The sequence below is a fragment of the Cynoglossus semilaevis genome, chromosome 6, assembly GCF_000523025.1.
Source record: "Cynoglossus semilaevis isolate Cse_v1.0 chromosome 6, Cse_v1.0, whole genome shotgun sequence".
Lineage (NCBI taxonomy): Eukaryota > Metazoa > Chordata > Actinopteri > Pleuronectiformes > Cynoglossidae > Cynoglossus > Cynoglossus semilaevis.
In genome coordinates, this window is record NC_024312.1 from 15,392,645 (window position 1) to 15,419,754 (window position 27,110).

General features: G+C 38.7%; 2 protein-coding genes and 2 long non-coding RNA genes across 10 annotated transcripts in view; 2 read left to right on the plus strand and 2 right to left on the minus strand.

Annotated features, from left to right (window-relative positions):
• The window catches only part of LOC103380361 (oxysterol-binding protein-related protein 5-like), a 5,169-nt gene extending 4,869 nt beyond the window's left edge, over positions 1 to 300 (minus strand). For all 3 annotated transcript variants that reach the window (XM_017032866.2, XM_017032865.2, XM_008312293.3), the window contains exon 1: positions 28 to 300. In XM_017032866.2, coding sequence (XP_016888355.1) covers positions 28 to 105 — 78 coding nt within the window. In that variant the 5' untranslated portion in view covers positions 106 to 300. The remainder of the gene's footprint in view (positions 1 to 27) is intronic.
• A 95-nt stretch (positions 301 to 395) lies between these two features.
• Positions 396 to 2,174, plus strand: LOC103380362 (uncharacterized). Its single transcript, XR_521657.3, has 3 exons — positions 396 to 504; positions 888 to 970; positions 2,098 to 2,174. It is a non-coding gene; the product is annotated as an uncharacterized LOC103380362 (long non-coding RNA).
• osbpl5 (oxysterol binding protein-like 5) lies at positions 1,112 to 27,110 on the minus strand. 5 transcript variants are annotated; one of them, XM_008312295.3, is made up of 23 exons: positions 26,894 to 27,110; positions 20,780 to 20,841; positions 11,703 to 11,858; positions 11,379 to 11,452; positions 10,377 to 10,457; positions 10,081 to 10,182; positions 9,743 to 9,946; positions 9,464 to 9,548; positions 9,189 to 9,351; positions 7,172 to 7,385; positions 6,822 to 7,006; positions 6,648 to 6,729; positions 6,396 to 6,494; positions 6,100 to 6,196; positions 5,885 to 5,983; positions 5,343 to 5,440; positions 5,151 to 5,240; positions 4,419 to 4,555; positions 4,112 to 4,291; positions 3,891 to 4,014; positions 3,590 to 3,698; positions 3,395 to 3,497; positions 1,112 to 2,763 (listed from the first exon to the last, which is right to left on the minus strand). In XM_008312295.3, exons 3-23 carry the CDS (start codon positions 11,836 to 11,838, stop codon positions 2,628 to 2,630), a joined length of 2,598 nt encoding a protein of 865 aa, XP_008310517.1. In that variant the 5' UTR covers positions 11,839 to 11,858; positions 20,780 to 20,841; positions 26,894 to 27,110; the 3' UTR covers positions 1,112 to 2,627. The 5 variants fall into 5 exon arrangements, with proteins under 5 accessions (XP_008310517.1, XP_008310519.1, XP_008310520.1 ...); XM_008312297.3 differs by lacking the exon at positions 26,894 to 27,110 and adding an exon at positions 26,517 to 26,851; XM_008312298.3 differs by lacking the exon at positions 26,894 to 27,110 and adding an exon at positions 26,510 to 26,851.
• On the plus strand, positions 2,729 to 4,521 carry LOC112487099 (uncharacterized). The gene is made up of 3 exons (XR_003049859.1): positions 2,729 to 2,816; positions 4,127 to 4,347; positions 4,426 to 4,521. It is a non-coding gene; the product is annotated as an uncharacterized LOC112487099 (long non-coding RNA).

The following is a 27,110-nucleotide window of genomic DNA, read 5'->3' on the forward strand; positions in this document are numbered from 1 at the left end:
CCCCCCCCCCCCCCCCCGCAGCCTCACCTCAGCCATCTCCTCTGAGTTCTGCTCCACATAAACTGTGGCCTGCGGCCCAGGGAAGCGCTCGTCTGACTGCTCCATGTCCTCCTCTAATGGTCTTGTTTATTGTCTGTATTTGCAGTTGGCGTCCATACTGTTGCGTCACCACCTTCTGCCTCCAGTTCACCACTTCACCTTCGACTCTAATGATGTGGACTCATTATCATCTCTGCATATTAAGTGAGTGTTTCGCTGCAGTTGCCAAACATGTTGTCCAATTACTGGTGTCCTCCCTCCATCCTTCCTCTCAGAGGTTGTAATACATTTCATCATCAAAAGATCAAAGAATTCAAAGGTTTATTTTTTTACATTCTCTAACACATCCTTTCTCCCTCCTGCTGCTGCTGGAGAAACTGTGACGTTAATTTCCTCCAAACATTATCTTGCATAATTATATGCAATAGCAATAATGAGCAGTGAAGATCTAAATATACCCACAATGTAAATACAATTTTATATTCACTGTGTCAACATGTGCTGTTTGTGAGATGTTCTTTGGGTCAAGTGCAGTTTAACTACTACTACTGGAAGTACTGCTAAATTACCACATGAATTAAATCAGTTGTATGTATTGTTAGCTCGCTTTCCTTCCTGGTAAAACTAAGAGTCAACGTCTTCAGCTCTGCGTCCTCCTGCTTGTCAAGCAGAACCTCGTCTTTCCTTACTCCACCCACTCTATTCTTTTTCAGTGCTTTAATTACTGTGTTGTTTTAGACACTTGAGCCACTGGACTTCAATTCTTGGACATTCATTACATTGAATGTCGTCGTCACCTTTTATCTTCTAATTCCCAATATTTACATATGCCTTTCCCCCCACTTTAGGAACCACTGATGAACTGGTGAAAGCCTTTCACACACAGACCGCTTTAGAACAACAGTACTCGCCACCTGCATTGTTGCCTCAGGTAAAGTCTTCATCTGTGACATTTGTTTTTCCGGCCGACTGAGAATTCACCTTAGTCTCTTAGTCTAACCCAGTGCTGACCCTATCAGACCTTTATACATCCATTCTATTCTGTAGGACATTACTAACAGTCAGGACAACATGAGGTTTATATTCTTTTACTGTAGTGCTACAGTATGCAACGTGTATGACCAAAAATATCAGGCAACATTATGTGTAGTTTTAATCCTTGTAACAGAAGGATTGGTTTGTAAAAATTCTCACAGCACAGCAGATGAGTTAAAAAAAAAGATACAAAGAGGGGAAAAAAGAAATAACAGAGTGAATAAAAGCACTTAGACATTTGTGCTCTCTAATTTCAGTACTGGCAATTTTATCATTAAAAACCAAGCTCACAGAACTGGCTTCTTTTCGAGTACAACTTAAAATGGCTTGCTCACACACACAAGTGCTCCGTACAATGACACACACACGCAGACTAACACAAACAGTACTTGGTGAGTGAAAGAGAGAGAGGGTGATCTCTGCTCTCTGTCGTCCAAGTATAATTAGATTAGGAAAGTCTAGATTAATCACCCAATAAATACATTCTCAAAACTCTTGAAACACAGAGAGCTTAAATATGTACAAAAACCAAATAAGGGTAAAAGAAGTTAACATTATAAAACAGTCACATGGACATAGTGTGGACCACAATGCACACACACAAACTTCTGACATTAGGCCTAAGTGTCCAACTGTATTGATTTCCACCCTTTTTCCCTCCAGTAACTGATTGTACACACTAGTGTCGTGGTCTTGACCAGAGCATCGTCACATCGCTTCAGCTATGGCACTACAGGCACATGCGTTCAAAGACACCGTTTGGCTCAATGTGCAGCCTCGTTCTAAGGCTCCTTCCTCCTCAGGGCGTTAGGAACACACACAGTGCTCTCTGTAAACAAATACTCTTTGTTCTTTCAAAGTCAAACACTGTTTTGGTAAAATCATTGTCATTATTCGATGAGACAGAGTATTTCTGAGCGCATATGTTTGTGAAAAACACAGAGGAATGCGCTGATGGAAGAATTTCCTTCTACGTTTGTACATGTTACTCACTCACTTATTTTCTTCTTTTTTTGGCTTTAGCATTAAGGCCCAAACTCTGGAGTGGAAGAAGAGCAGTTCAAGCATTGATTCACCTGTGCCCATGGGGCCTACTGTAGGTATAAACGACACACACACACATACACACACGTGCCCCCACATATACAAATAGTATTGCAGGGTAGTATAAAAAGACACTAAGGAATGGTGAAACATCCTCTACGTCCCTTTCTTTCATAAACCTTGTTCTTCATCATTCAGTTCATCTTCATATTCTTCATCTTTTTATCCATGTCTCTCATCCCTCTTCTCGCTTGTCCAAAGTGCGTGGGTGCCGGTGCTGTTTCAGTCTGGCTACACTAGGGGGTGCTGTTCCTTTATACAGATGGCCAAAGGAAATGGCTGTGTTTATTGCTATAATGTCCTCCTGTCACGGTGGAAACCAGCAGGGACAGAGTTGTCCCCCTGACACTGAGCCAAAGTCTCTGTTCTTGGAGCTGATTATAGTCTGTGCTTTTAGGGTTAGAATGGGATTCTACGTCAGTGCCAGGAGGAAACTCTGAGGAGTGGGCTCAGGTGAAGACATAGTTGAGGAGGAGCTGGGAGAAGAGCAGGACGCACACGATGAGACAGTGACGGCCAGTTAGTGACACACTGTCCTCGGCAGTTCTCTGACGAGACAGAGTACGATTCAGGGCCGCCAGGTTTCTACGACAGGAGGAAGGAGAAAGGTCAAGAGAGGTTATCAAACAGGTCACAAGGTGAGTTTCACATGGAATTTTTTTTCACTGTTTAGTTTTCTCATATAAACAGTCACGGTTATGATTACAGCAAAAACACACACTAACTACACCTTCATCAGCAAAGTGTGTTGACCATAGAAAATGTGTGTTCCTTCTCAAGGTCCACTTAAGGTTGAACCAAAATTAAAATGTAAACTTAAATGACACATCTGCACTTATAGGTAATTTGTGGATTATTGTCTCCCAAGTGGGCTCAGTAAAATACTACTAATATATTATTATTATTATTTATATAAATGTATGAGACTATTCTTGTTTAATGACTCAAAACCTGAATGCCCTTCCATCCCTGTCTGGTGCTTTCAGGGTGGTGCTGCTGCCCTCTTGTGGTCCTTGGGCTGTGTTTTATAAATGAACTGCAGGACTGGTAGAGTTAGAAGATTTGGCTGACTGTGCCATGACACAGATGGCCAGGATAATTATCCCAAATTGCTGAGGGGGCTAAATGATGATCTTGTGTTATTTTTGATGGAATTTGTCTGTTCCTCTGACGTAGTCAGGTGAACTCTGTTCTGATGTCTGTCTGTGTGTTTTACCTTTGAATGTCAGCCTGCGTCTGCCTTATACATGTGATGGAGGCTTCTATCTGGCTGAAGTCCTTCATCTCTTTAGTGCACCGCGCACACTGGTTGGAGAACCCTGTGTGTATGTCAGGCAAACAGCATTCAAATAAGGAGGCAACATACAGGGTGAGGTTTGTGTTGTGCGTGTGCATGTGTGAGTCTCTGTACCTTCGTTGTCGGAGGACTCGTGTGTGGGTTCAGGTGTGCTGCTGCTGCTCTCTGTGTTTTGGCTGCAGCTGGACGGTTGGCTGCTGGCCTTCCTGTGTTTCCCATTCACCTTCACCAAAGAAAGCAAATACACTTTTTTTTCTTGTTCATATTGAACAACAACAACTGCACCACAGGTAAGAAACAACTCAGCTGTGTGACTGTCAGTGCAATGAATTATTAAAAGAGGAAGAGTGTGATTTCATGGCAGTAAGCAGGGGTGTGTGTGTGTGTGTGTGTGTGTGTGTTTGGTCCAGCTGACCTTTTGTTGATTTGTCCAACTGTTCCTGTAAGACCGTTCACGGAGTTGACTTTTCTCCTGCGTCTGGATCACTCCATCCTTCTCAAACTGAACCAGACATCGGTCAGGGTCCCAAGGCTGCATCCTGTCAAACAGAGATGCTACATTTAGCAAAGAAAGTCTTTGTGGATTTGTCTTTAACTGAACCTAATTTTGTTTTAAACCATTTTCATAGCTCATACTCCATGTGCTTGTAGATCCACTCAGAGTTGACAGGGTCCTTTTGGAAAAGTCGTGGGATCCACTGTGTGTCTCCTCTCTCCTTGGCTTCTCTCCTCTGAGCCTCCTCTAGCACAGACTTTTCTTGAGTGGCCTGCTGCTGGTCCTGATCCAAAATGGCACTGGTCACATGCTGCCACAGTCTGCCAGAACAGTGACATCAAAAGGACATGAGGTTTTTGCAAGTCAGATGTAAAATGTAAAACTGAATCTGAAAATTCTAAAAAGCCATTCTGTAACAGTGAATAGTTCCATTAGTGTGGCTGTTACCTTTCAGACTCGAACTCCCCCTGCTGGTCCACTGGTACCACTTGTCTTTTGAGGCGCTGGCTGCGGATTTCTGAACTGGGGTTCCACAGCGTCTCCTGCTGGCCTGAGTGCTTGTCGTTAATTAACACTTTACTGTCCTGATGGTGAGAAGATCAACAACGTCACAACAATTAAAAAACATTGCAATGCTGAAAAATAAAATTAAAAAAATATATGAAATGTACAAAACTTTGAATTAATTTATCCTGTGTGATTATTTGAAATTACAAATGATTTGTAATTTCATGAAATAAAGCTGTACTTTGTAAAGACTGAGCTTTTAAAAGCAGTTTCTTACTGCTCCCCTACTCTTGGGAGAGTGGTTTCTTATCCAGGACAATTTTCTTTGCACAGATGTCACAACCTCAAATTAGCTATTATGCATTTTTTCCAGTGCCCTTGTTTGTGCTGCAGAGGGAAATGATTGCTGTGATCTTATGTCAGCATGCCACAAACACCCTACTGCTGAGCTGCACCTGTGTTTTCAACAATTTCATGAATTTTGTCAAATCAAAATAAAAGCCACAGTTTAGTTTCACGAAGCACAGACATGTCTACAAATAAACTGCTAAATCCATCTGGATAGTGGTCTGCATTTGAGAAGTTCCCCCGTCCTTACACCTATTAATACCTGCTTAGGGAGCAGAATAGTTCATTAGAGTCAGAACAGAGATGACTGAAGCCATTTCTCACCCAGTGTCCATCAACTGTAGCCATCAGCTCTTCTCCTTCAAAGATCTTCCCACTGATTTGATTGACAGAGCCAGAGCCTCCAAACAAAGGCTGCAGTGGAAACAATCAAATACATTTCACCATTACAAAATAATATAAATAATTATGATGAACAAACTAGGTTATCCTACTACTTAAGAATTAAAAATATACCTTTAGCTTAAACTCGAGCTCGGTGAAGTATTTCGTTTTCTCACACTCAATGGTCACCTTCCCTCCTAGTTCAAGAGTCATGGTGCCGTACAGGATACCTACAGGAACAGTGACACATCATCAGACGACTGGAACGTCAGAGTGAATATATCTAGGTAGTTCAGTGTTGATCACTTCATTGTTGATGTTGCTGCTGTGTAGCAGCAGGAGCAAATGTTACTATAAAGATTTTAAATTGAAATCATTTTAAATATGATAATTAATAAATGACCTAATGAGTGGATGCTGGTGTTGTGGGCGTGTGACAGTTAAGCCAATTTCTAATTAGAGAAAGTGAATATTAAAAGTTGTTGACAGGTGCTAACACATTGTAGTCTATTGTTGCTTAAGGCTGTTGTTATGAAAGTAGTTCAAGGCTAAAGCTTGAGACTTAATGTATATTTGACATGTAAGGACACAAAGGGATGGTGATAAATATTAAGGAGTTAAGATAATTCATTCTGGACACAGAAAACTAATAATTAAACATGAGACATGTTTACCTTTACAGTGAGCGTATGGCATTGTGATGACATACTCCTCATCCCTGTTCAGGAACAACAATCTGGCTTTGCCGTCCAAAATAGCAGACAGGGAGTTACCTGTGGGGGAAAAAACCCATTGTTACTGGTCATAAAACAACAAGGCAGGATTTACAAATGATCTCTTTGTGTTGTTTTAAACTCATCTAAAACAACAGCTTTCAACATATATATACCATAGAATTTAGATTTGGCCAAGATGCTGCCTCTGATAGAGAACCCATCCTTTCTGTTGCAGATGTAAAAGGCAGAGATGGGAGGATGATGGGACACCTGGCAGAGGAAATTGAATGTTTATTTTCGATGCTGTATCTTTAGTTACATTAATGTAGATCTAGCTGTTCATAGTAAATAAGACACAAACAAGCCTAATGTTAAGCAGGAAACAGTTTTTTTCTCCAGTAAAAAAGCAGGGCAGAGGAGGAGCTTTATTGGGTGTTTGTGTACATTCTAAAAAGGAATCTTGTTTCACCTGTTCAGCTATGTAGAAAGTGCAGCTTTGGGTCTGAGGATGAAGCCAACAGCAGCGAAATGTTTCCCCCAGGATCGGGTTGTAAGGCTTCTTCAGTCCCTGAACATGAACATAAACAGTAGTGAGCTACGGAGCAGGAGAACTTTACAACAAAAGGAAACTAAAATGTTTGTAAAATCATTCTGCATTGAACAGACTTATACAGATGCACTAACAAGGCATGAAAAAAAAAGAAAAGAAAAAAGAAATCACCTTAGGTTTTTTGTAGAAACCAGACAGGTACCACCTCACTACCTGCTTCATGCGATCGTATGCACTCTCCTCCAGCACAGCTCTGTGGAGAGGATTGAGAGAGTCAGGTATCATTTGAGACAAATTATCTTTATTCATTTTTTAGACTGTAAAAAATTGTTGAAATGCACTGACTGTGAGAGCAGGTCAGCGTGGTAGTAGTAGTCAGACAGCTTGTCCAAAAAGGAGCGTGGCTCCAGGATGAAGGTTGGAAGCAACACTTTGGACAGGTCCATACCTGGCCGCAGCTGTTTGAGCAGACTCCAGATCAGACCCTTGTTCTCCTCTGATACTGTTTCCACCTGGGATGCCTCACCAGCCTAACATAAAGAATAAAGAAAGAGAGAAAAGACAAGACACTTCAGGAAGGGAAGCACAAATTACCTTAAAATAGAGGATGTCCAGTTGGAGAACTGTGTTCAAAATACTGACAATATATATTTCTGGAATTTTTTTTACACAGAACTGGGAATTAGACCCCTCACCTCTGCCATCACCTCTGACCCCTGCTCCACATAGGCCGTGGCCTGTGGCCCAGGGGACAGCTCATCTGACTGCTCCACGTCGCTCTCTTCTGTTAGCCTTCCACCATTCTCATTGGGTGTAGTATCCCAGTCATCGTGAACCTCCCGCTCTGATTTGTCTGAAAATCCATCATGCTCCATGTGGTGTCTGCCAAGCAACACGGTGTCATTCAACCTGACGGTAACAGCGGAAAAGTGAAAGGTTAGACCATGTTCTGGGATTCAAGGGAAAAAATCAGAGAGTGTTGAGAACCAACAGTTGAGCAGCCTTTAAAGGTTGGACAGAATGGTCTGAGCCGATACACCACTGAGTCAGGCTGTATTTAAAGACAGGAACAATAACCACCACCAGACGTACAGAATCGTCTTTTTTTCTCCATAACAATTGTGCTGTGGTTGCTTTTCTTGTGTTTCCTACTGCTCTGCTGACTCACCATTGTGAGTTACAGTTCCTTTTACAGCCTTACTATCTTTGACTTTTGTTTTCTGATAAAGAAAATGCATAAAATACATCACGCACATACTAATGTGTGGTTCACTTTATGAATGTCTTACAAGACAGAATTGTACATAATTGTGCTGTTAATTTTGACTTCTTTATGCAACAGACACAAATTGGGAAAAACAAGGTTGTAATAATACATTTATCCTAAAAGGTTTGAGTGACGTAATTTACAATTTGTCACATTTTATCCCAACTAACACAGGCAAAAGTCAGATCACACACAGTCCATTTGTTTAAACAAAAACAAATCTCAATTCTCCGGCCTAAACAGACTTGAAAAGTCACATTCCTACACAACCTAAATTACTTATCAACCAAGTTTTATTAACAAACTAATGCCTCAAAGGCAGCGTACCTTACCTCAAAGATCAGTCCTCAGAGAATCTTTTACAGTTTCCCGTCAATACGACAACAAATACAGTCTGTGTACTTTTATCTACTGGCTAAAATGTGCAGTGTTGCTTCCCTGTTCCTGACACGCCTATCTGTGTGTAGTATGTATACTCCTCTTTGTGTGTCACCGTGTATGAGCGTGGACGAAAGTGTGTGTGTGTGTGTGTTAGTAAGCTGGCACGCTTCATGTTTCTGCTGTCCTTCTCCAGGAGGTGTTTTGTTCACATTCTATCCAATCTTCCTGCTCTTGTGTCAGTCATGTGCTCACACAGATTGCTGTGATTGGCTGATCAGGGCTGTGGTGGAGGGCTGGAAGGGAGGTTCAGCCTTGAGCCATAACAAAGGTAATAAAAGCAGCAGAGGTGTGGAGAGACACAGATATCCAGTAAGTGACTTGCACATTCAAGCCAGAAGTCAAATAATAAATGCTTTTTTTCTTTGTGTTTTAATGTGTGACAGCACAACCATAAAGAAAAGTAAAGGGATTTGAACTATCACCCATCAATTACTGATATTGCAATTAAGAAGTCTGTGTAGACAGTGTCAACGGTGACGAGGTGTGATTGTTGAATGTTGTCAGTATGAACACATCATCACAACAGCACAACATGACTGGAGGAGGTGGTGGGTGGATATGGTGTTACAGTAGTGGTTTCCAACCATTTTTGGCTTATGACCCCATTTGGACCTTTCCTGACTTCCCCTGCCTATTATACAAAACACTGTGAGGTAAGGTGCATGCCAAAGAAAGCAGCAGCAAAGACGCTGGAGTTATATATGAGGTTGGACAGTTAAAAACCCTAGAGAAAATTAGGGGATCCAGTGAAGGAGGACGTGTTGTGTAAAAATAGAACAGGTAAGAGACTGAGTCAGAAAGAGGTACAAAAACTGTTTTCTGTGGCGACTCTGCAAGGGAGCAACCAACAGGCATGCAGTATTTGCACAATAAGTATACACTTCAGGCTCAGTACAGCTACCTAGAATCAGGAAAAGATAGGAGAAAATATCTTATTACCAAATGCCTGCCATCAACCATTGGAAAGAAAAGGCTAAAACTGGATTTGTGTGGATGTTACTCACTGTAGCAGGTCGGTGTCTGTAAGTGCTGTGGACTGCAGGAGTTGGAGTATATGAGAAGACTCTGAAGATGAGCCGATATCCACTTCTTTCACTACTTTGGCCGTCAGTTTAGACAGACTGGAGCAACTCAGAGCCAGCTCCAGGGCATCCATCCAGCAACGCCCTGGAGAGACAAGTCCAGAAAGAAGGATATGGGATACAAAAAAATCTGTGAAAATAAAGGATTATATATTATGAAAATAATTCCACACAAACAAAACAGACACAAAACCTACCATCAGACTCGGAGGCAGCTCTGAAGATCAGGTAGTTACTGGGTAAGGGTTGTGTGATGGAGCCAACGTTTTCTCCTTTAGGACCCTGAACAGATACAAAAAACAAGTAAAATGTGATTAAGAAAACTGAAACTACAATACAATATACAACCCCACTGACAACCATAGCATCTGTTAGCATACACAGGGCAAAGAAATCAGCAATTTGTATCATGGGAAATTAGGACATCTTGTTTCTAATGAAAAGAATTAGAATACAGATCCTTTAAGAAAAATGACCTTGACAGCCCAGATAGATTTGTCCAACGGATGGTAGAGCTTGAAGCAAAAACCGTCCTTCTTTGAAGGCCTTTCGATCAGCTTGCACGCACTGAGAAGAATAGTGCCCACCCACTGGTCAGTTTTGGGTGTCTTATAGATGAGAAGAACACCGGGCTTCAGGATACACCACAACTTGGTCCAACTCTTCAAAGAGCCTCGGATCTAGTAAAAAAAGAGAAGTTATTCTTAAGATTGTAATCTTAGTTTATAATTTAGTAAATAATTTAAAAAAATATACAGGATATTTTCATCACTCTGACTTGTCAGCAAACTACTAATGAGACAGCATTTTTCACCTTTAACCAAGTGGACATGATGACAACACTGGGGTCCTTTAGTGCACTAAAAAGTTCCTTAGCTGCCCGTTTCTTCTCTTGCCTGTAGTTTTGCTTTTGGACCTATGACATAAAAGTAGGTGACAAACATAAATCAGTCATTGTCCTAAGAAAGAAAACCTTCAACTGTCACTTGGTGGAATTAGATCACACAAAATAACAGTATTCACAGAGGCTAATATGATCGACACCTAAAATGAATTGAATGAATGAATCTGCACATGACTCAGCAGTTTTCATGTTTACATCAAACTAACCTTGAGAGACTCCTTCCGGGCCAGCTTCTCTGTTGGGGAAGGGCATTCCTTCTCAACACCATTAAACATCCTAGACTCAGACTTGAGGGAGAAGAGAGAAAATGAACAGATGTAAGATTGTGGCACAGGGAAATATAATGTGTCATAAGTCCTTCAAAAGTTACTTGCTTTAATTATAACTAACATGCCATGGAAACGTTGTCTGCTACACAGCTCAGTGGTTACAGCTCGTGTAAAGGTGAAGAACTTTTCATTGAGCGCATGCTCTATTCTTATGACCACACATTAAGCCATTGAGTAATATGTTTCAATATTACACCAATGCTCATTCTGTATATGGTCATTTTTTTAACATGTGTAAAATGTCCTGGGTTTGTTCTGTGTTCTTTGATTTGAACAACAGATGGCAGCTGTGTCTAAAGTGACTAAGAACAGGCAATGGAGATTACTCTGTTGTCATTTGAAACACCTACTACTTCAGTAAGTGAAGAAATAACACAGGACTAATGTACTGTATCAGCAAGGCAGACAGCAACAGAAAATTAGGATTCAGAGTTGCTCAAAATAGCTTGCAATACTTCAGACAGTTCCCACCATGGTTCTGGCATTGAAAGTCCCAAAGCTTTTTTTTTATAATGTGCCACTGAGCCCAACATCAAAAGGGACCTGATTTGGATGCTATAGTATGATTTTCTAAGTAGAGATAGAACCAGATTAAAAACCAGACCTAGTTCTAACTTGTATTGTTGAGCAGGGACAGAACCAGCTGTGTGTTATTTCACATCCTAGTAAAAAGCCCTTACTGCAGTGCACTTCCTCTTTAAGGAGGAGGGCTCAACATCTGCACATTTGTCCGGATACAAATGCTCTTTGTTTTTTTTTTGTTTTGTACCATTGTAAATCTGGGGCTGGGGGTGGGGTCAACCATATTTAAAAGAAGGGGCAGAGTATAAATCCACTGAGTCTGTTACAGAACAGGTAGAAGCTGCTCTGTGTTCTTACCTTGCTGCCTGGTGATTGGACAGGACTAAGTTCATTACTCAGCATGGAGAGACTATTCCTGTCGCTTTCACTCCCTGGTGGGAACCCACAAGACATGGTCACATACAATAAACTGAGAATGTGAATAAAACTGCTGACAGACAGTTGAAAGGACGGTAGCCCAAAAGCAGCTAAAGAGCAGAAGCTGAGGTTTGCTGATCTGTACATTTTAGGTTTAGCACAAATCTACAGACTGGGACCAACGAGGTCACACGGTGAAATGATCTGCTTTTTGTTGATGTCAAATATCAAGCTGTCTTTGTTTGTGACCTCATTTCTATTTACCCGGGCTGAGGCTGCAGAAGTCGTTGTCTCCTCCAAAAGACAGATTACGGGTGAGCATGCAGGGGTCGATCTTTGGTGGGGAGGTGGCATTAGGGCAGAGAGAAAGCCTTCGGTGGAACAAACTTTCCTCCTTCATTCTGACAACCTGTTTTTCCTCTGCAGGAGAGAGAAGCACAAAAACAACAATGCATCACCAGGTTGCATTCATTTAAATGTGTTTGTGTTCACTACGTCCTGTACATCTGTCACTTTTTTCTTCTTCCTATCACATTTTTTTTCTTCTATATAAAAAAAAGCCCTACGGTATGGGGGCACTCAAGTCATTCCTCACAGTGGCAATGGACAAGCCAGTGATAGGCACAACAGACTGCACATTGTTAGAGTAATGGCAGCCAGAAGCACTGGCTAAGTCACAGTTTGCAGAGTATCACTGTCCAAGAAAACAGCCACAGCCTTATGACAACTCCATCTTCTCTGTCTGCCTGCAGACATCCACCTCCAGCTTTAGCTCACATAAGACCAAATTATATATAGAAAAAAAACCCTGCTCTTTCCTTGAACAGCTGATACCAACTGTGGTCAGGTTAAATATGCATATCTAAGGACACAAATGTAGAGAAATGCAACTCCTAGAGACACAGGTGAAAAGCCTCTATTCAGGCTGGTGTTTATTTGCAGGGGTGGACGGATGAGTCATATTTTTAGGTAACCACACTCACAGAGACGCGTGTGCACACAAGCAAAGGCAGCATATGAAACAGGCTTGCATGCGGAATATGCCAGGATTCTCAAATAATAAGCAATGAAACCATACAAAGTAATACACTCAGGAAATTTTAAGTGTCACTTGAAGTCTAGGGATGTTTGATTATCAGCAGATACTGTACTCACTGTTGTTATAGTCTTGTTCTGCTTTCTTTTTAGAAAGATATTTATAGTAGGAATTGTAAGCGAGAAAACAAAGACAGTAGGGGGCAGCAAAGACTTGGAACTGAAAGATAAAGAAATGAGACGAACCATTAGCAAGATTATCTTAGCCTACCTGAGGCATGAACAAGACACTATTTTGGGATTAGATAAAACTTGTGTTGTGCTGTGTTGTGTCATTAAATGCAAATCTAACACTAAAGTTTTCGAAATAAGATACTGGTCTTAAAAAAATGATACAATTTTTTTAACTTTGTCCATTGCTGTTGGTGGTGTACACTGCATACTGCATAGAACAATAGATTTCTTCTATCTAGTCAACAGTCTGTATCATAACCAGGGCTCTGCTGCAGTGGTTGATAACTGACTCAGACATTTATGAAGGAAAAGATAATTTTCGGGCATGTTCACACTTGCAGGAAATTGTGTTTGGTTCACTTTCTTTTCACGTAAAGTGTGAGTGTTCTCACTGTCTTTTCCTCATTGACCTGAATATCTTTGACATCACTAATGAGTAAAAGTAATTGTGCTTTCTGAAAATACTACGAATAGTCCTCACCAAAGTGTAAAAAGTCAATCTACACATTACGGGGGTTTGCTTAGCAATATAACAAATATACACATAGTCAATCCACAAATGTTACTAAATGACAATGTTTTTGTTTTTTTTCACAATGTTGGAGCAGTTCTATGACACATTCAGGATTATGTACAGTATGTTCTTAGCAACTGTTCCCAGACAGATCATTATTTTAGTTAAATGTGTTGAGTTAATCTCTAAATAAACAAAGTTGACAGGAAAACACTCAGGTTAATAGAGCATAGCCATTACTAGCTATTATCACTAGCTAGTGTCTAGACGCCCACACTACTCAGCCTAGATCAATATAATCTATTCATTTTCTGTACGTGCCAAACACACGAACCCAAGAAATAAGCACCATCTCTGTCTTCCAGAGCACAGAGCATTTACAAAGAATGGCATGTTACATAAATTCATTCACTGATGTTATTCATCTTTTAACTCCTACACTGATTCATGTGACTATGCCAGTTTATACGGGCAACTGAAATGTTTATAAGATTGACTGAAGTAAAAGCAGTGGGCTGACAATGGCTGGAGGTAGAAAAAAGTAAGGTAGGCAAAAGTAAATACAATAATACATATTAAAATAACCCACAAGACACACATCTGTATTCCCTTTATACCATTCCCTGTTGTCCTTTTCCTCTCCTGCTTCACATATATAATTTGTTCTGTCCTCTCCTCTGTAAATCCTCTAGCTTTTATTCTTTCAAGGAACAGGCAATACGTGAAAAGTGTATAAAAGCCTATAGGTAAATTCATGCATTCCTTAAATGAGCCTTATTTGTGTTTGTGGGGCATGTATATAAATAGCATTCTCCTGCTGCAGTGCATATGTAGTACTGAATACTGAAGCAGAGGTGCCGGCTTCATGGAAACCAGCTAGGGGGTTCAGCATTGCACAAAGGGCTGCCAAAGCAGGTCAACATGACACAACAAACCAATCACAGCTGGCCCTCACAGCTGCAGGATTTGTCGGGAGGAAAACTGTGGATTAACACATCACACAGTCTAGACTCAGCATGGGTGTGGCATCCCGGCCTGCCTGAGTGTTTGGATTGTGTGTATCATGTGTTGAGAACACCCACACTGGTGGTGTGTGTTATGTGCATACGTGACCATCAGTGTGTGCCTGCCGCATTGCTTTATCGCAGAAAACTTCAAATTCACATGACGTAGTGCCAAGGAGGGAAGGGAAGGCTCTTCTCTGACTCAGTTGTCCCGGCAGCAGGCACAATCTGAGAGCACTGCACAAAAATGTAATAACAGACATCCTGAAGCAGCAGTAACACCTGGATTACAGACTGTTCCAGTGGTGATGGGAACATTTTTAAGTGAGTGTTTGAATGTATGTGTAGGACTACAATTAATAGCGTAATCACATTTTTGAGAGTCACAGTATATCAGTTTATACAGTATATCCCTGTTAAAATTGTCTATTCAATAATCACTTTTTAATTGTTTAACTAAAATTTATATATTGACAAAAAATGTACTTTCATGTCATCTACTGACCTAATGGTATTCAAGGCTAGACACATTAATAGTTTTACATAATTAAAAATTAGGGACGTTCAATATTATTGGCTGACTGACATTATAAAGTGACAAATAAGCAGCATTACATTTTTTAAATATTTGTTCTGAATTCTTTTCATGTCAATGTTAGGCTGAAAACTAATGTTGATTTGTTTTCTATTTTTTTTATTATATTTACAGTAAACTATTAAATTATATAAATATATATATCTAACCATAGAATACATTGTATGTTACTACATTTCTTGAACTTATTATTTTCCAGTTTTCATGTTCCATTTGTCTGTGACTTCACAGCCCCGTGGGCCAGAAAAATAACAAAAAAGCCTCAGAGTTGTTCATTTGTATGCATTAACACCTGTTCAGTTGTAATAATGGGTGTGGTGATGACTGTGGGCACAAATTGTTTCTGACCACAGCAACAGCTGGATAAAAGGGTTCATTGTGTTGTAGTTGCCTAGTTGTAGTTACTTACTTATTGATTTGCTTGGTTGCCATTTTAAAGTGTTGGGGGAAAAAATATTTTTTGTTAATTAAAAAAAGAACAATATGCTTTTATTGGTTATTATATAAAGGAATTTGATTTTTTATTTATATTTTGTTACTGTAACTTGGTCAACACAGATTTGCCAACATTGACTTGATCTTGTTAGACTAATATTTACCTAACAATACGCTTTTTTTTGTTGAAAAGGTAACACCAAGGTTACAATGAGATAAGCCTACACCAGAACTGTTAATATTGCACTTTCCTATGTCACACATTAACATTTTCTCTTAGAAAACAGATAGAGCAACAACAACAGCATGTGACTCACAAACACACCCCTTGAGACAGCAAGACTCATGAAGCATGGGTAATTTAAGTATTCTCCAAAACAACTGGGAATGAAGAGAGGGAGGCATCTGGAAAGAAACCTGTTTACATGTTCTAATCTATATACTAGGGACCAGCTTGACACAAGGCTTTTCTTACCAATATAAAGTTAATTTCCAATATATCCATCAAATATAGCCTCTTAGTTGTTGAGGTAAACAGCCAAATGTCATGGAAGAAGTTTTATTTTACTACAAAAGGATTTCTGAATGGCTTAATGTCTTAACAACTAAAAAAAACCATCTAATTAATCACTGGGCAGCTGTGGATCAATTATGAATCATGATTAAACCGAACATTCCTAAATCTGTATTCTGTGCATTACTGGAATAGAAAAACAGCAACAACAACAGGTAGACACATTTCATTCATTTCAATTTCACCAACAAAAGTAACAACAAAACATTCTTTAATGGAGAAATCTAGCATTACCCTTTTATGGTATTATGCCTTTGAATATATATAAAAATATAAATTAAATATAAATCAACTTCTGATCACTTTTCATCTCCTTTATCCATGAGTGTTTGAGGCTAATGATACTTAAAATCCCATGGGAAACTGTCTGGTCAATACTATATTTTTGACAAATATTAGTTTTTACTCCTTAAAATATGTTTAGAGTAAAAACAATAGGAAAATCCAGCTGATTAACTTGGTAAAAGACACAAACCAAAGCACAGCTTTCACAAAAGGTTTTCTGCCTGTGTGATTATAGAGTACTGTATGAGAGGTTTCTTTATGATGGCCTCACAGCACCAGGCCAGCTGTTACTAAAATTATGTCCAGACACTTCCTCCATTCTTCCAGCCACCCCTCTGTCCATCAATCCATCTATCCTCTCCTCAGTACCCCTGCTCTTGTTAACCCCCCAGCTCCAGTGGCAAACGAGGCCAATGGATGACCACATGACCTAGATTTACACTAACAGGCTGTGGACTAGAACAGTCTGTGAGACACAAATGAATGCAAATACTCTTAGAGTCTTTTACTAATATCCTGTAATTGAGATTTTTTTAAAATTAATTAAAACAAAAAAAAGGGTAAAATATTGTGTTATCTTGGAGTTTCTTGTGAACCCATAAACATTTAAGAAAAAGGCTTCAATAATCAAAACACAATGACCTTTTTTATCTAAACTATACATAATCAAAGAAATTAAAAGCTAATATAATAATTAAATCATTAGCACCCTATAAGCACACTTCAGCTACCACCCACCCAAAATGAAAAATTATACATTACATTAGACAAAAAAAAAAAAAACCAAACCAATCATGTAGCTTATCTCACTATATTTGCAGTATATGGAATGTATTACCTTACAGTTAGTTTAATTTCAACTGCCAAACCATTAGTGTTCACATTAATATTATTTTAGTTTAACAAAGAGCAAATAGAATTCCTGCCTGCACCAAAAATGATTATTACAATAAGCAAACATAAAAGAACTAGGTCTTCTTTCACTACTTAAAATGTAGACACATGGCTTTTTCTTTTTTTGTGGCCCTGCGTGTGAGGATATGTGGTATAGTTGTTCTATTTTGAGTTTGGTGGGAGTGGTGAATGTATATTTAAGGACCTCAGATGGAGAAAATGTCTTCCAGCCAGACTTCCAATTTGATCTTAAAATAGGCAGCCTTTGTTCTGCGTGGACTGTGGTGGCTTATAACAACTGTCACTAAAACTTTGTATGGTCCAACTTTGACCTTGCTCTGCCCAATTTGGCATGAGTGCCTCCCTTCACTGTCCTCCAGGGTTTTGTTTATCTGAAAAGACACTGGGCCTCAAACTGGCACAGTAAAGATTTTAAAGATAATCCTTGCTCATTTTTACAGAGAAACTTCATGTTACACCAGCAGAAGACACAACCTCCCTCATGTACGCAAAATAATTCTGTCTCTACATCATTTCCAATGCTGACTAAACACAGCATAGATGACAAATGGTAATCAGAACCAGTTTTTAAGGCCATGGTCTTCTTGTTTCATATCCAATTAAAACAGGCATATTGAGTTACAGAAAATATGTACCAGCACTGAGTAATAATAAAACAAGGAGGGAAGCAGAAATGTGTCTTTGTATCACCTTGCATGACGTAGATTGTGACACCAAACAGAGATTCATGGACCTTTGCAAAAAAAATCCGCACCTAATATGCGTTGTTGTAGAAATCTCTGTAGAGTATGGAGTTCAAAGATTCCTAAAAATATTACAAAAGAATGCTTATATAGAAGGACATACAAACGTCAGAGCTATCAGTCTGAGAGAGATAAGACGAACCTGAGAGGGAGAATAATAAAGTGAATGAAACCCTAGTTTTTTAAAAATTTGGAATTTTCTTGAAGGCACCTTCTGTTGGTTAAACACTCTTAAATGAAATCCTGAGCTTCAGACTTTCTGCATTTTTTTCACGTTCATTCCTGCAGATAAAATGTGAAATCGAGAACAAGTCTCTGGTCGAACTCAGAGTCATGTTGGACCTGACAGCCGATGCCAGTTGGCTGTCTGTTTATTTGGTTTCAGGCCAAGGAAGCTGTGTGAGAACCAGGCTAAGGCGAGCCTAGCTAGGCTCAGCTTTTAGAGAAAGGCACTGAGTAAGTGCCAACAAGGCTCCTTTGTTTACACAAAACTGAAACAAAGACACATACATGTGTCAGAGAACACAGAGAAACAGCAGACAAAGACCTTGAATATTTTGTATCCACAGTTAATATCTGGCTAATATCTGTTAATATAATGCTTTTTAAGGAAATTAACAACATCTCTTCAGTCTGATGCTCATGAGACTGAACACATGACTCCAACGGCATTGCTGTACAAAGAAAGGCCAGAAAACATAGTTCAGTGACTACAGTGTGACACTGTGGCAATGTCCGATGGGATCTACAAAGTTTTCTTTCTCATTAGTAAGATTAGCTTTGCCTGTAGCAGGAGGATCATTTACTTGTATGTTTACTGTGTGTGTTGAAGTGGTACTCCTTTGACAAACTCTATCTTACAAATACTGCTGTGTGCAAAGAACACAAAAACCATGTTGAATTTAGATCCGGTATTAACTTGAATAGTTAGTGTTAAATCCCAAAGGAACACCATTCTTTTATTTTCAATGGCAATGCTCAAAACTATTTAAGTTAAAATAAAATAAAATAAAAACTAGGGTAAACCAATCCAGAGGGGAATTTGCACAGAACTCCTTACAATATAAACACTATACATATGACAGAACAAAGAAGACAAGTTCTGCTTTCTGGTATCACGATCAGGCCAATAACAGCCATGGACAGGACTGAGGGTGGTCCTCAGGACAGAGTGTGAATAGGAGTATGAGAGACAGGAGGTGTGAGGTGGAGGCTAAATCTGTGCCAGCACAATCCACGAGACGGTCCATCCTGAGTGGATAGAAAGTAGGCCATGAATTATGAGATAATGGATAGCAGATAACTGATTTTAATTAATGACACTAAAGCTAATAGCAGTTTAACAGAAGACATATGGCCATTACGGGCTACTTGGACCTGAATAGCATATTTAATCGCAAACCACGTGACCAACTTAAACCAATTAGGATGCGATATGTGTTCAAGTGCTGTGAAATTTCACAGATAAATATAAAAATTCTTATCCCTTCAGTATAAATTTTCAGCATAAAATGCTGTCCCATAGAAAACGTGCGGGTTCAGCATGCGGATGTCTCAAAACAAAATATGAGCAAATTAGCTCTACACAAACATCGCCTTAATTATCTAGAAAGGAAAATTCAAACTCCTCCAAAACAAACAAATTAAGAAGCTGGTCTGGTGCTCCTACACGAGAGAAACTGACACTGGTACAGTTACTTCCCACGAAATGTATAAAATATTTAATTGGGTCAAACTGTGGAGGGTGCAAGTTCTGTACTTTGTCCCAGCAATTAATAGTCCAGCCACACTTGAACAAAGCAGCTAAATGGACACTGTGTACGGAGGCTACGGATCCCGTGTAGATCTAATGACTGAACTGTACTCTACTTAAACCCCTCTGTGAGTCTCTCTGTGTTGACAGTCAATTATAGATTAGAAGGCATGAAGTATTCTCCAGCATGATAGTACATGTGCAAAAACAGGTTTTTTTTTATGAACATACTATGAACAAGTTTTTTTAAAAGCACATGCTAGGAATAGCATTCCGACATTTTATCATCATTGAGTGAATGCTGATTCTGAATATTGAATACTGAATAGTTTTGTGAATAATATTCAAAACACTAATTTTGGAGACAGACTCTCCATTTAACCATTTTTTATGTGCAACTTCTTTTTTGTCCCTTTAAGAGCTATTTAGACAGTTTACAGTTTAAGTTGAAACAATAAAGTTATGAATCATTACCGTGTTTTGTGCAGTATTGCTGAGGCATTCAATAAAATCTCACATGACAAGCCAGCTGACACAAAGACCATAAGCACTTTAGTAAGGCTTACAAATAAACATGGGGGACATAAAGAACATATGTAACCGGCCATTCAAATAATTCAGTAAAAGAAACAGAGTATTTATGGCCATTACTTTACTACTACTACTAGTAGTACTTACTACTAGTAAATTCCAAGCGTCTATGTGGATTTCAGAAGTAAACAAAACTGTTTTCACTAGTAAATGATTGATTTTGTTTTATTCCTATCAGCTTGGGAGGAATCCTGTTACTTCCTAACTGACATACAGTGTAAAGGCAACGGTAGCTCTCATTACACAGAACAAAACAGAACAGAATACTTTACAACTGTAACAATTCTGAAACACCCTGTAAGCTCCTGAGGTTTGTCAAAGACCTAGTGCTTCTATTACTAACTTGCAACAGAGAAATACAAACAAACCCATACACACACTGACTAGCCCTAATGCTAACAATGCAACATTAACTTACAAAATGACAAAACACATGCAGAAATCAGTTTTTAAATGCACTTAATTCATCAATGTATTCCACACCTCAGGGGACATGTGTGATCCCTTTTGGCAATGCTGAGTTAAATGTATTTCATGTGAAAAAATGAAAATGAAACCAGCATCTGACAAAAACCAAGTTTAGCAGTTAAACATTTAGCTTGAAATAACGCCTCAAACGTAATGTGTGAAACGCTTGGGCCAAGAATTGAGAGCTCAGCTTACCTTTCACCAGAGCTGCAGGAAACACAACATTCAGAAGCCTTGGTGGGAGCAGCCTGCCTCACCTGCGCACAAACAAAAGAAACAGAGAGCTTTCACTTTTAATGCTGCAATAGTATAGGCAGACTGCCCAATACCTTGTGAGCTCTTCTTCGCATGTTTGTGCTGCTCACACCACTGTGCTACGCAGGGCAGGACCCCACCCAGTCCTATTCCCAAGGGAAGCAATGACGTCACTCTGAGCCAACTGCACAGGCTGACTGCCACCTGCACACACCCATGTAAGTTTGAGCTGCTTTACAAGGTATGACAACTACCTGGTCTATTAAAACATCTCTCCTTTATATTGTAATGGGTCATTTGATTTAATAAGATCCCACTCATGTGTTGACTGAAGGTACAGTTTTTTCCAACTCCTTGGAAACCTTGTCACTTCTTCGACCTTCTCTTGATTTTTCAAGAATCAAATTACTTTTTCCCACTCCTAACATCTCTTCTTTTGGCCCTGCTAAGCCTATATAATGCCTAAATGTTAACAAGGAACACTGGAGGGGTGTGCACAACATAGTCAGAAATTACTGTGTGCCGCTGTGTAACAACCTCACTTTAAAAGTTGTTAAGTCAACAGTCGTCAAGTCTGCAGTTTTAACTAATTATACTTGCAAATCTTAATGCACTTATCGCATTGATGGAAAATGATTGCGCTGTTCCAACTTGATGTATCTCCACAGAGCCAAAGATCAGGTTTACCCACTGGTAAATATAAAAACAAGTGACTTGTGTAGTAGTTTAAATCACAATAAGGCTGTGTGATTCATTTAAAAAATGATCTTTGGCTTGAAACTATCACAAAAACCAATGTAGTCTGTTGAATGATTATTAAATTAATAATTTTGTAAACTATTTATAGTAAACTATTATGTTGCCTTGCATATTGAATGTGCTTGTTCACAACCACCCTTTCCGAAGGCGAAACTCATGGGTGTATACAGATGATAGGGTGAGTAGTGTGACCAGAAGCAGGGGAGGAGCAGAAATAGACACGAGGCAGAAAGCATCATCCTTTGGTCAATAAAAAAAATGAACTAAGTTCACTGGCGTGACACCTGTACCATTCAACAATACGACCAATCCCAACCACCAGGTTAATCACAACCAACTAAAAAAAAAAACTTGAAATAAAGAAAAGTAGCAAACAATCAACATCCTCTACATCACAGCCATCAATAATTACCGGTACTGACTAGTGTTTAACATCAGTTCAAATATAGTGTGATAATACTGGACACATGTACAGAGTCTCTCAGTATATTGTGCAGTGCTCTGAGCAAAATATTTTAGTTTAACCAAAATGGTCCTCTTATTTTCTTTGTATTAGTCACGATAACTGGTAATGCTTTTTTAAATTTGTATTTAAATTATATTGTATTCATGTTTTTTTGTACTATTTATTTACATTTTATTTTGTTTTTTATTCATCCTCATCCACCTTTGGTAAAGTCCTGAGGAGGAGTTTACTAATATTCTTCTCTTTTAGTGTCATTTATTTACCTCAGAATCAGACTGTTATTTTTCTTTTTACTAAACTGAAATCATGCTTATAATGTGATGTTGGTTTGTCATTAAAGACATTTTAAATAAGTAATTGAGATAAACAGTTATTTTTAAAAATAGTGTAGAAATTCAAGGTTTGTTCTTAGCCTGTCATGGCCTGACCATATCTTTGTCCATTTCATAGAAACAGTCTATAATCAAGTGACGGTGAAATGCCACGTGGAAATGATAGTGAACGGTCATTTGGTCAGCCTGTGGCACGAAAATAGAAGAAATGTGAAGAGCGTTGACTAAGAGGAAGATTATTCTCTAAACTGCAGAGACCTGTAGTGAAAACTTAGTTTTTAGGCTAAAATGTTGTACTTCTTTTTTTTTTCATCTGTGCCAGAATCAACTCAGCAAACCACGCTAGCTCTGCAATTTGAAAACGACTGTTTATAAAGGAGAGAAACACTGCCACATGCCGATTGCATAACCAGACCTTGGTGGTGCTTCTATACAAACAAAGTATAGTTTATATCAGCTTATTTAGAGCTAGTCAACTTTCCCAGCAGACGGCCAAAAGTGACCCATTAGAGTGGTCTAGGCATACTCCTTATCATCATGCTATATACTGTATATTGCCATGTAAAAAAAAAAAACTTCAGATAAAAGATAGGGACAACTAAGACTGTAAGAGCAATGGGATTAAAACATATGGTATGTAGCATGAAGCATTTACATTTACACGAGTAACAAGTCCAGCAAAGTTGAAAAAAATGAATTTGATTAATACTAAGCTAAAATGAGTGTCATCCCACTACAGTTTTACTGACATTAAAGTTAATTAATAATATTCTTTGTAAAGGCTTAAGTATAACTTGAATGCATTACAAGCCTGTAAAGTTGCTGTTGCTCTGTAGAAGCTTGTAATAACTTTATGATCATGGCTCTGGACTCTGAGGGTAACTTGTGTTTAGCAAACAAAGTAAAACATTCATTAGTTTTGCATTAGTTAAATTTGGTTTTATATTTTATTTGATTACTTTGTAATTAACAAAAAAAAATATTTTAAATGTTAAAGATAATACTGTTGTTGAAGCTTATTTGTTTAGTGTGTTTTTAAGTATACAATACATTTCTTTTTAAATGATAACCAGGCTGTGCCCATTTTAATTAACTGAAATTAATCCCTGAAAATCATAATTTCAAGCAATAGTTAAAATAGGTTTTGCTTATAGTGACTATTAAAATAAAGAATTAAACCTATAACCCATAGAGCCACATGTTTAACAGGCTGGGTGTCACAGTCTAGCCCTTTAAAAACTTTAGTCGGACAATGATCCCATTTCACAGAAACCATCCATGCAGTGAAACCTAATGTCGTCTTTAAAGCTTAAGTCACTGTTTGTTTTTTTCAAGCTGCTTGGCCAAGTCAAAGTCCAGTATTAAGTATCACAGTTTTCCATTTCACCCTACAATGTCCTCGAGAAAACAGAGACACATGGTCTCGTCGTTTTAACGCAGACAGAGATTTTGTAATCTTTAATTAAAAATTATGTAGATGTAATGACAGTAATTTACCCTTTGTACCTAATAAAATAGGAAGCTGTGATTCTCCTACATTTATATGAAAATGAATCATTGAATATCCTTTATGCAACATGTACAATTCCAAACACTGTTTCCAGAATTGCAGTAGTCCACTTTAATCAACATCCAGATGGCATCAAAATATTGTGCTTGTCACTGTAAAAGCAAGAGTGTTGCAGCAGTTAGTGCAGCAGATACACATAACCTGGAGAAAATCCACCTCTACACGACATGTGAGGCAACTCAGGTAGGAGACAATCTCGTCATCCTCCTGACACCGTTTCTGTATTTACCACCCACCACAATTAAAGGCTATTTATATAATGCAGTTATTCTGAGCATATTTAATTAGATCGGATTATGTGCTATACAGAAACCCACGTCAATGGCTGCTCTTTTTTTTAAGGTAAAAAAAAATCGTTTTCATTTCATTTAAATAAAATGTATTTGTACCAAAATTATTTAGTTTTGTTGGCCAAGCACTGCTACACCACTGGGCAAAGGAAAATCCATCTAAATATCATGAAACAAAATTTCATCTTTAATATTGAGGAAAACTGTCATGGTATATAAGACTATAATTGTTTGATTTTATGTGTAATAAATGTATCATCCTCCAGATGACACAAAAATAATAAGTCTCTGTCTGCACACAGCACCATGATGACCTACTAAAGAGGGCTTCAACAATCCTATGACCCAAATAAATCCCAATCACACCTCTTTCATCTATTAAAGCTTATCAGGAACATATAAAACCCTGGCCTGGCAGGGAGATTTGTTAGACATTCTTTGTGTCATTTTGCAAGTTTTACCTCTATAAATCCTGCCAGTCAGAAACAAAGGGCTTAGTGAGAAGAGAATACTAACTGCAGTCACCATTAGAAAGGTCCTGCAGTCTGCACCAAGTCTTTAAAAAGATGGACAGGAGAATCACAGTGTTAACTTCAGTATGTCTATAAATACACACAACAGCCACCCGGTCAGAGGTTAACTGCAAGTGGATGGTAACTTGGGGATAGATCAGTATTGGTGAAGTGAAAAAAACTCTGCTGTGTCTAAATATTTAAAATTATAGAATTTATGCTACAAAAAAATTGTAAAATGTAATTAAGAAGTAAAAAAACAACATTAATTAGTATTTGCAAAATATTATTAGAATAATATATATATATCACATATAAGGTCAGTCACTTTTTGTTTCCTAGGTTATTTTTTTTTTAGATTATGCTAAAACATTACAGTCAAAAACAATGCACTCATCATATGGGCATGTTGCTGAATTGTCATTCAACAGTTTTGATACCCTAGAATTACGTCACAATGATATTAAATGTTAAAAGTACATTTTGGCAGGAGTTTGAAACTGAATTCGCCAATTAATGAATATGATGAGATACGTGTCCAATCACAGAAGCTACATGCTTTAGTTGCACGTCTACAATTAGTGGCTTTAAAGGTACTTAACATTACTTACTGATATGGTTTGGCAGCCTTTAGTATAACCTAAAAATATATTTGAAAAATATATTAAAATGTATCTAAAAATTATTTTTGGTAAAATATGTAATGCCAGATTAGGAAAGAAAGAAACAAGGAAAGAAGAAGCAGCCAGTCAAACAAGAAGGAACGATCTAGGCTACTTATTCAAAGCCTTAAACCCTGGTACCAGCAGGACCCCCTGGGTTGCTTTGAGTTTAGAAAGAAGTACAGCATGTGGTAAGACATCTGTTGCTGTAGTGTCCTGTGATTTAAAGGCAGAAGTAACCATGATTTCCCTAAACAGCCCTCTGCATTCCAACCACCCATTCCCTTTAATTCAACATCATTCATTTCTCATCACCCATGCATAGCATGACCAGGCACCAGATCTAGCTGTTAGACTTAAGAAACACTACTACTAGATATCCTGGCCATGATTTCTCCCTGTGTTCTGGGAGAACTTTGTAACGGTCCTTGAAAATGTCCCCCAGGACTCATTTGAAACATAACTAAAGGTAATATAATGTAATATAAGTTTTGTTTGGTTAATCTGTGTATTTGTACCATATACAGTAGATAGATAGATAGATAGATAGATACAAACTCTACACATGCAAGTCAAATAGTGCATGACAACTAGGAGATGGAAGAGAAAAATAAGTTTAAATACTTAACATGTTTTCCTTCAAGTTTGTTTCAAAATGTATAAACACCTCATTTTCAGGTTTAGGAAAAGGATAAAAATACCGTGAAAGTGCTGTAGCTTTTTGACCAACTTGCTCAGCGTCTGTTCATTGGGTTGTCGTTGAAGCCTGGGAGTTGCATTACTGTCACTTAACCTCATATTAGCTGATGAAAAAACGGCTCCATAATACATGCAAGAGAATACAAAAAACATAAAACAAATAAATCAAACAGAGGGAAAGTGTCTCTGCTGATGACCACTGTAATATTGTTTTTGTTACGCATTCCTTTAACCTCATACGTTGAACCATATGGAGCTGGCGATGCAATCATTCCAGCCGTTATGGACCGTATTCGTTCGTGATTGGTCCTTCTGACAAACCTGCCATACGGTACACTGCCAACGTGAACTTAAACCGAATAAAAAGGATGAAATCAAACCTCTGACCTTGCTCTTCACTTTTGACATCGACCTGATCGAGTGGAGATAGCGGTGCACACAAACAAGAACCTGGCCGTTAGAGCAGCATGTGTGCTCCGTTAACGCGGAGATGACGAATGACGTGATGTAGCTAACTAGAAAAGCTAACAGCTAGACGGTGAAACAGCGCAGACAAAAAACGTCACTACATACATTCCTCTGTATACTGCAGCCTAATATACCTAGGAAACTACTACCCCAAAAAAACCTATAAACGTCCATATTCTACAAATAAATACAATTTAAAACAGTCTACGTGACTTTGCACACAAAGGTTGGTCTGGAAAAAAAACAAAACAACAACAACTTTGTCTTTAAGGGCAGCGGTTTTAATGTGAACTCACTGTGAGTCGACCAGGGCAGCCTTTATGCGGTCATGTCCCACACGAGCGTCATAGCCCGGGGCTGAGCGAAGTAACGGCTCTGTAGAGAGCAGCGGCCGTTCCAAAGCGGACGGTGACAGGCTGCCGAAGGAGAAGTTGCTCCGTTTTAACATGGAGATTGTGGGAAGGAGTGGACCCTCCTGCTGCTCCTGCTGCTGCTGCTGCTGCTACTGATGTG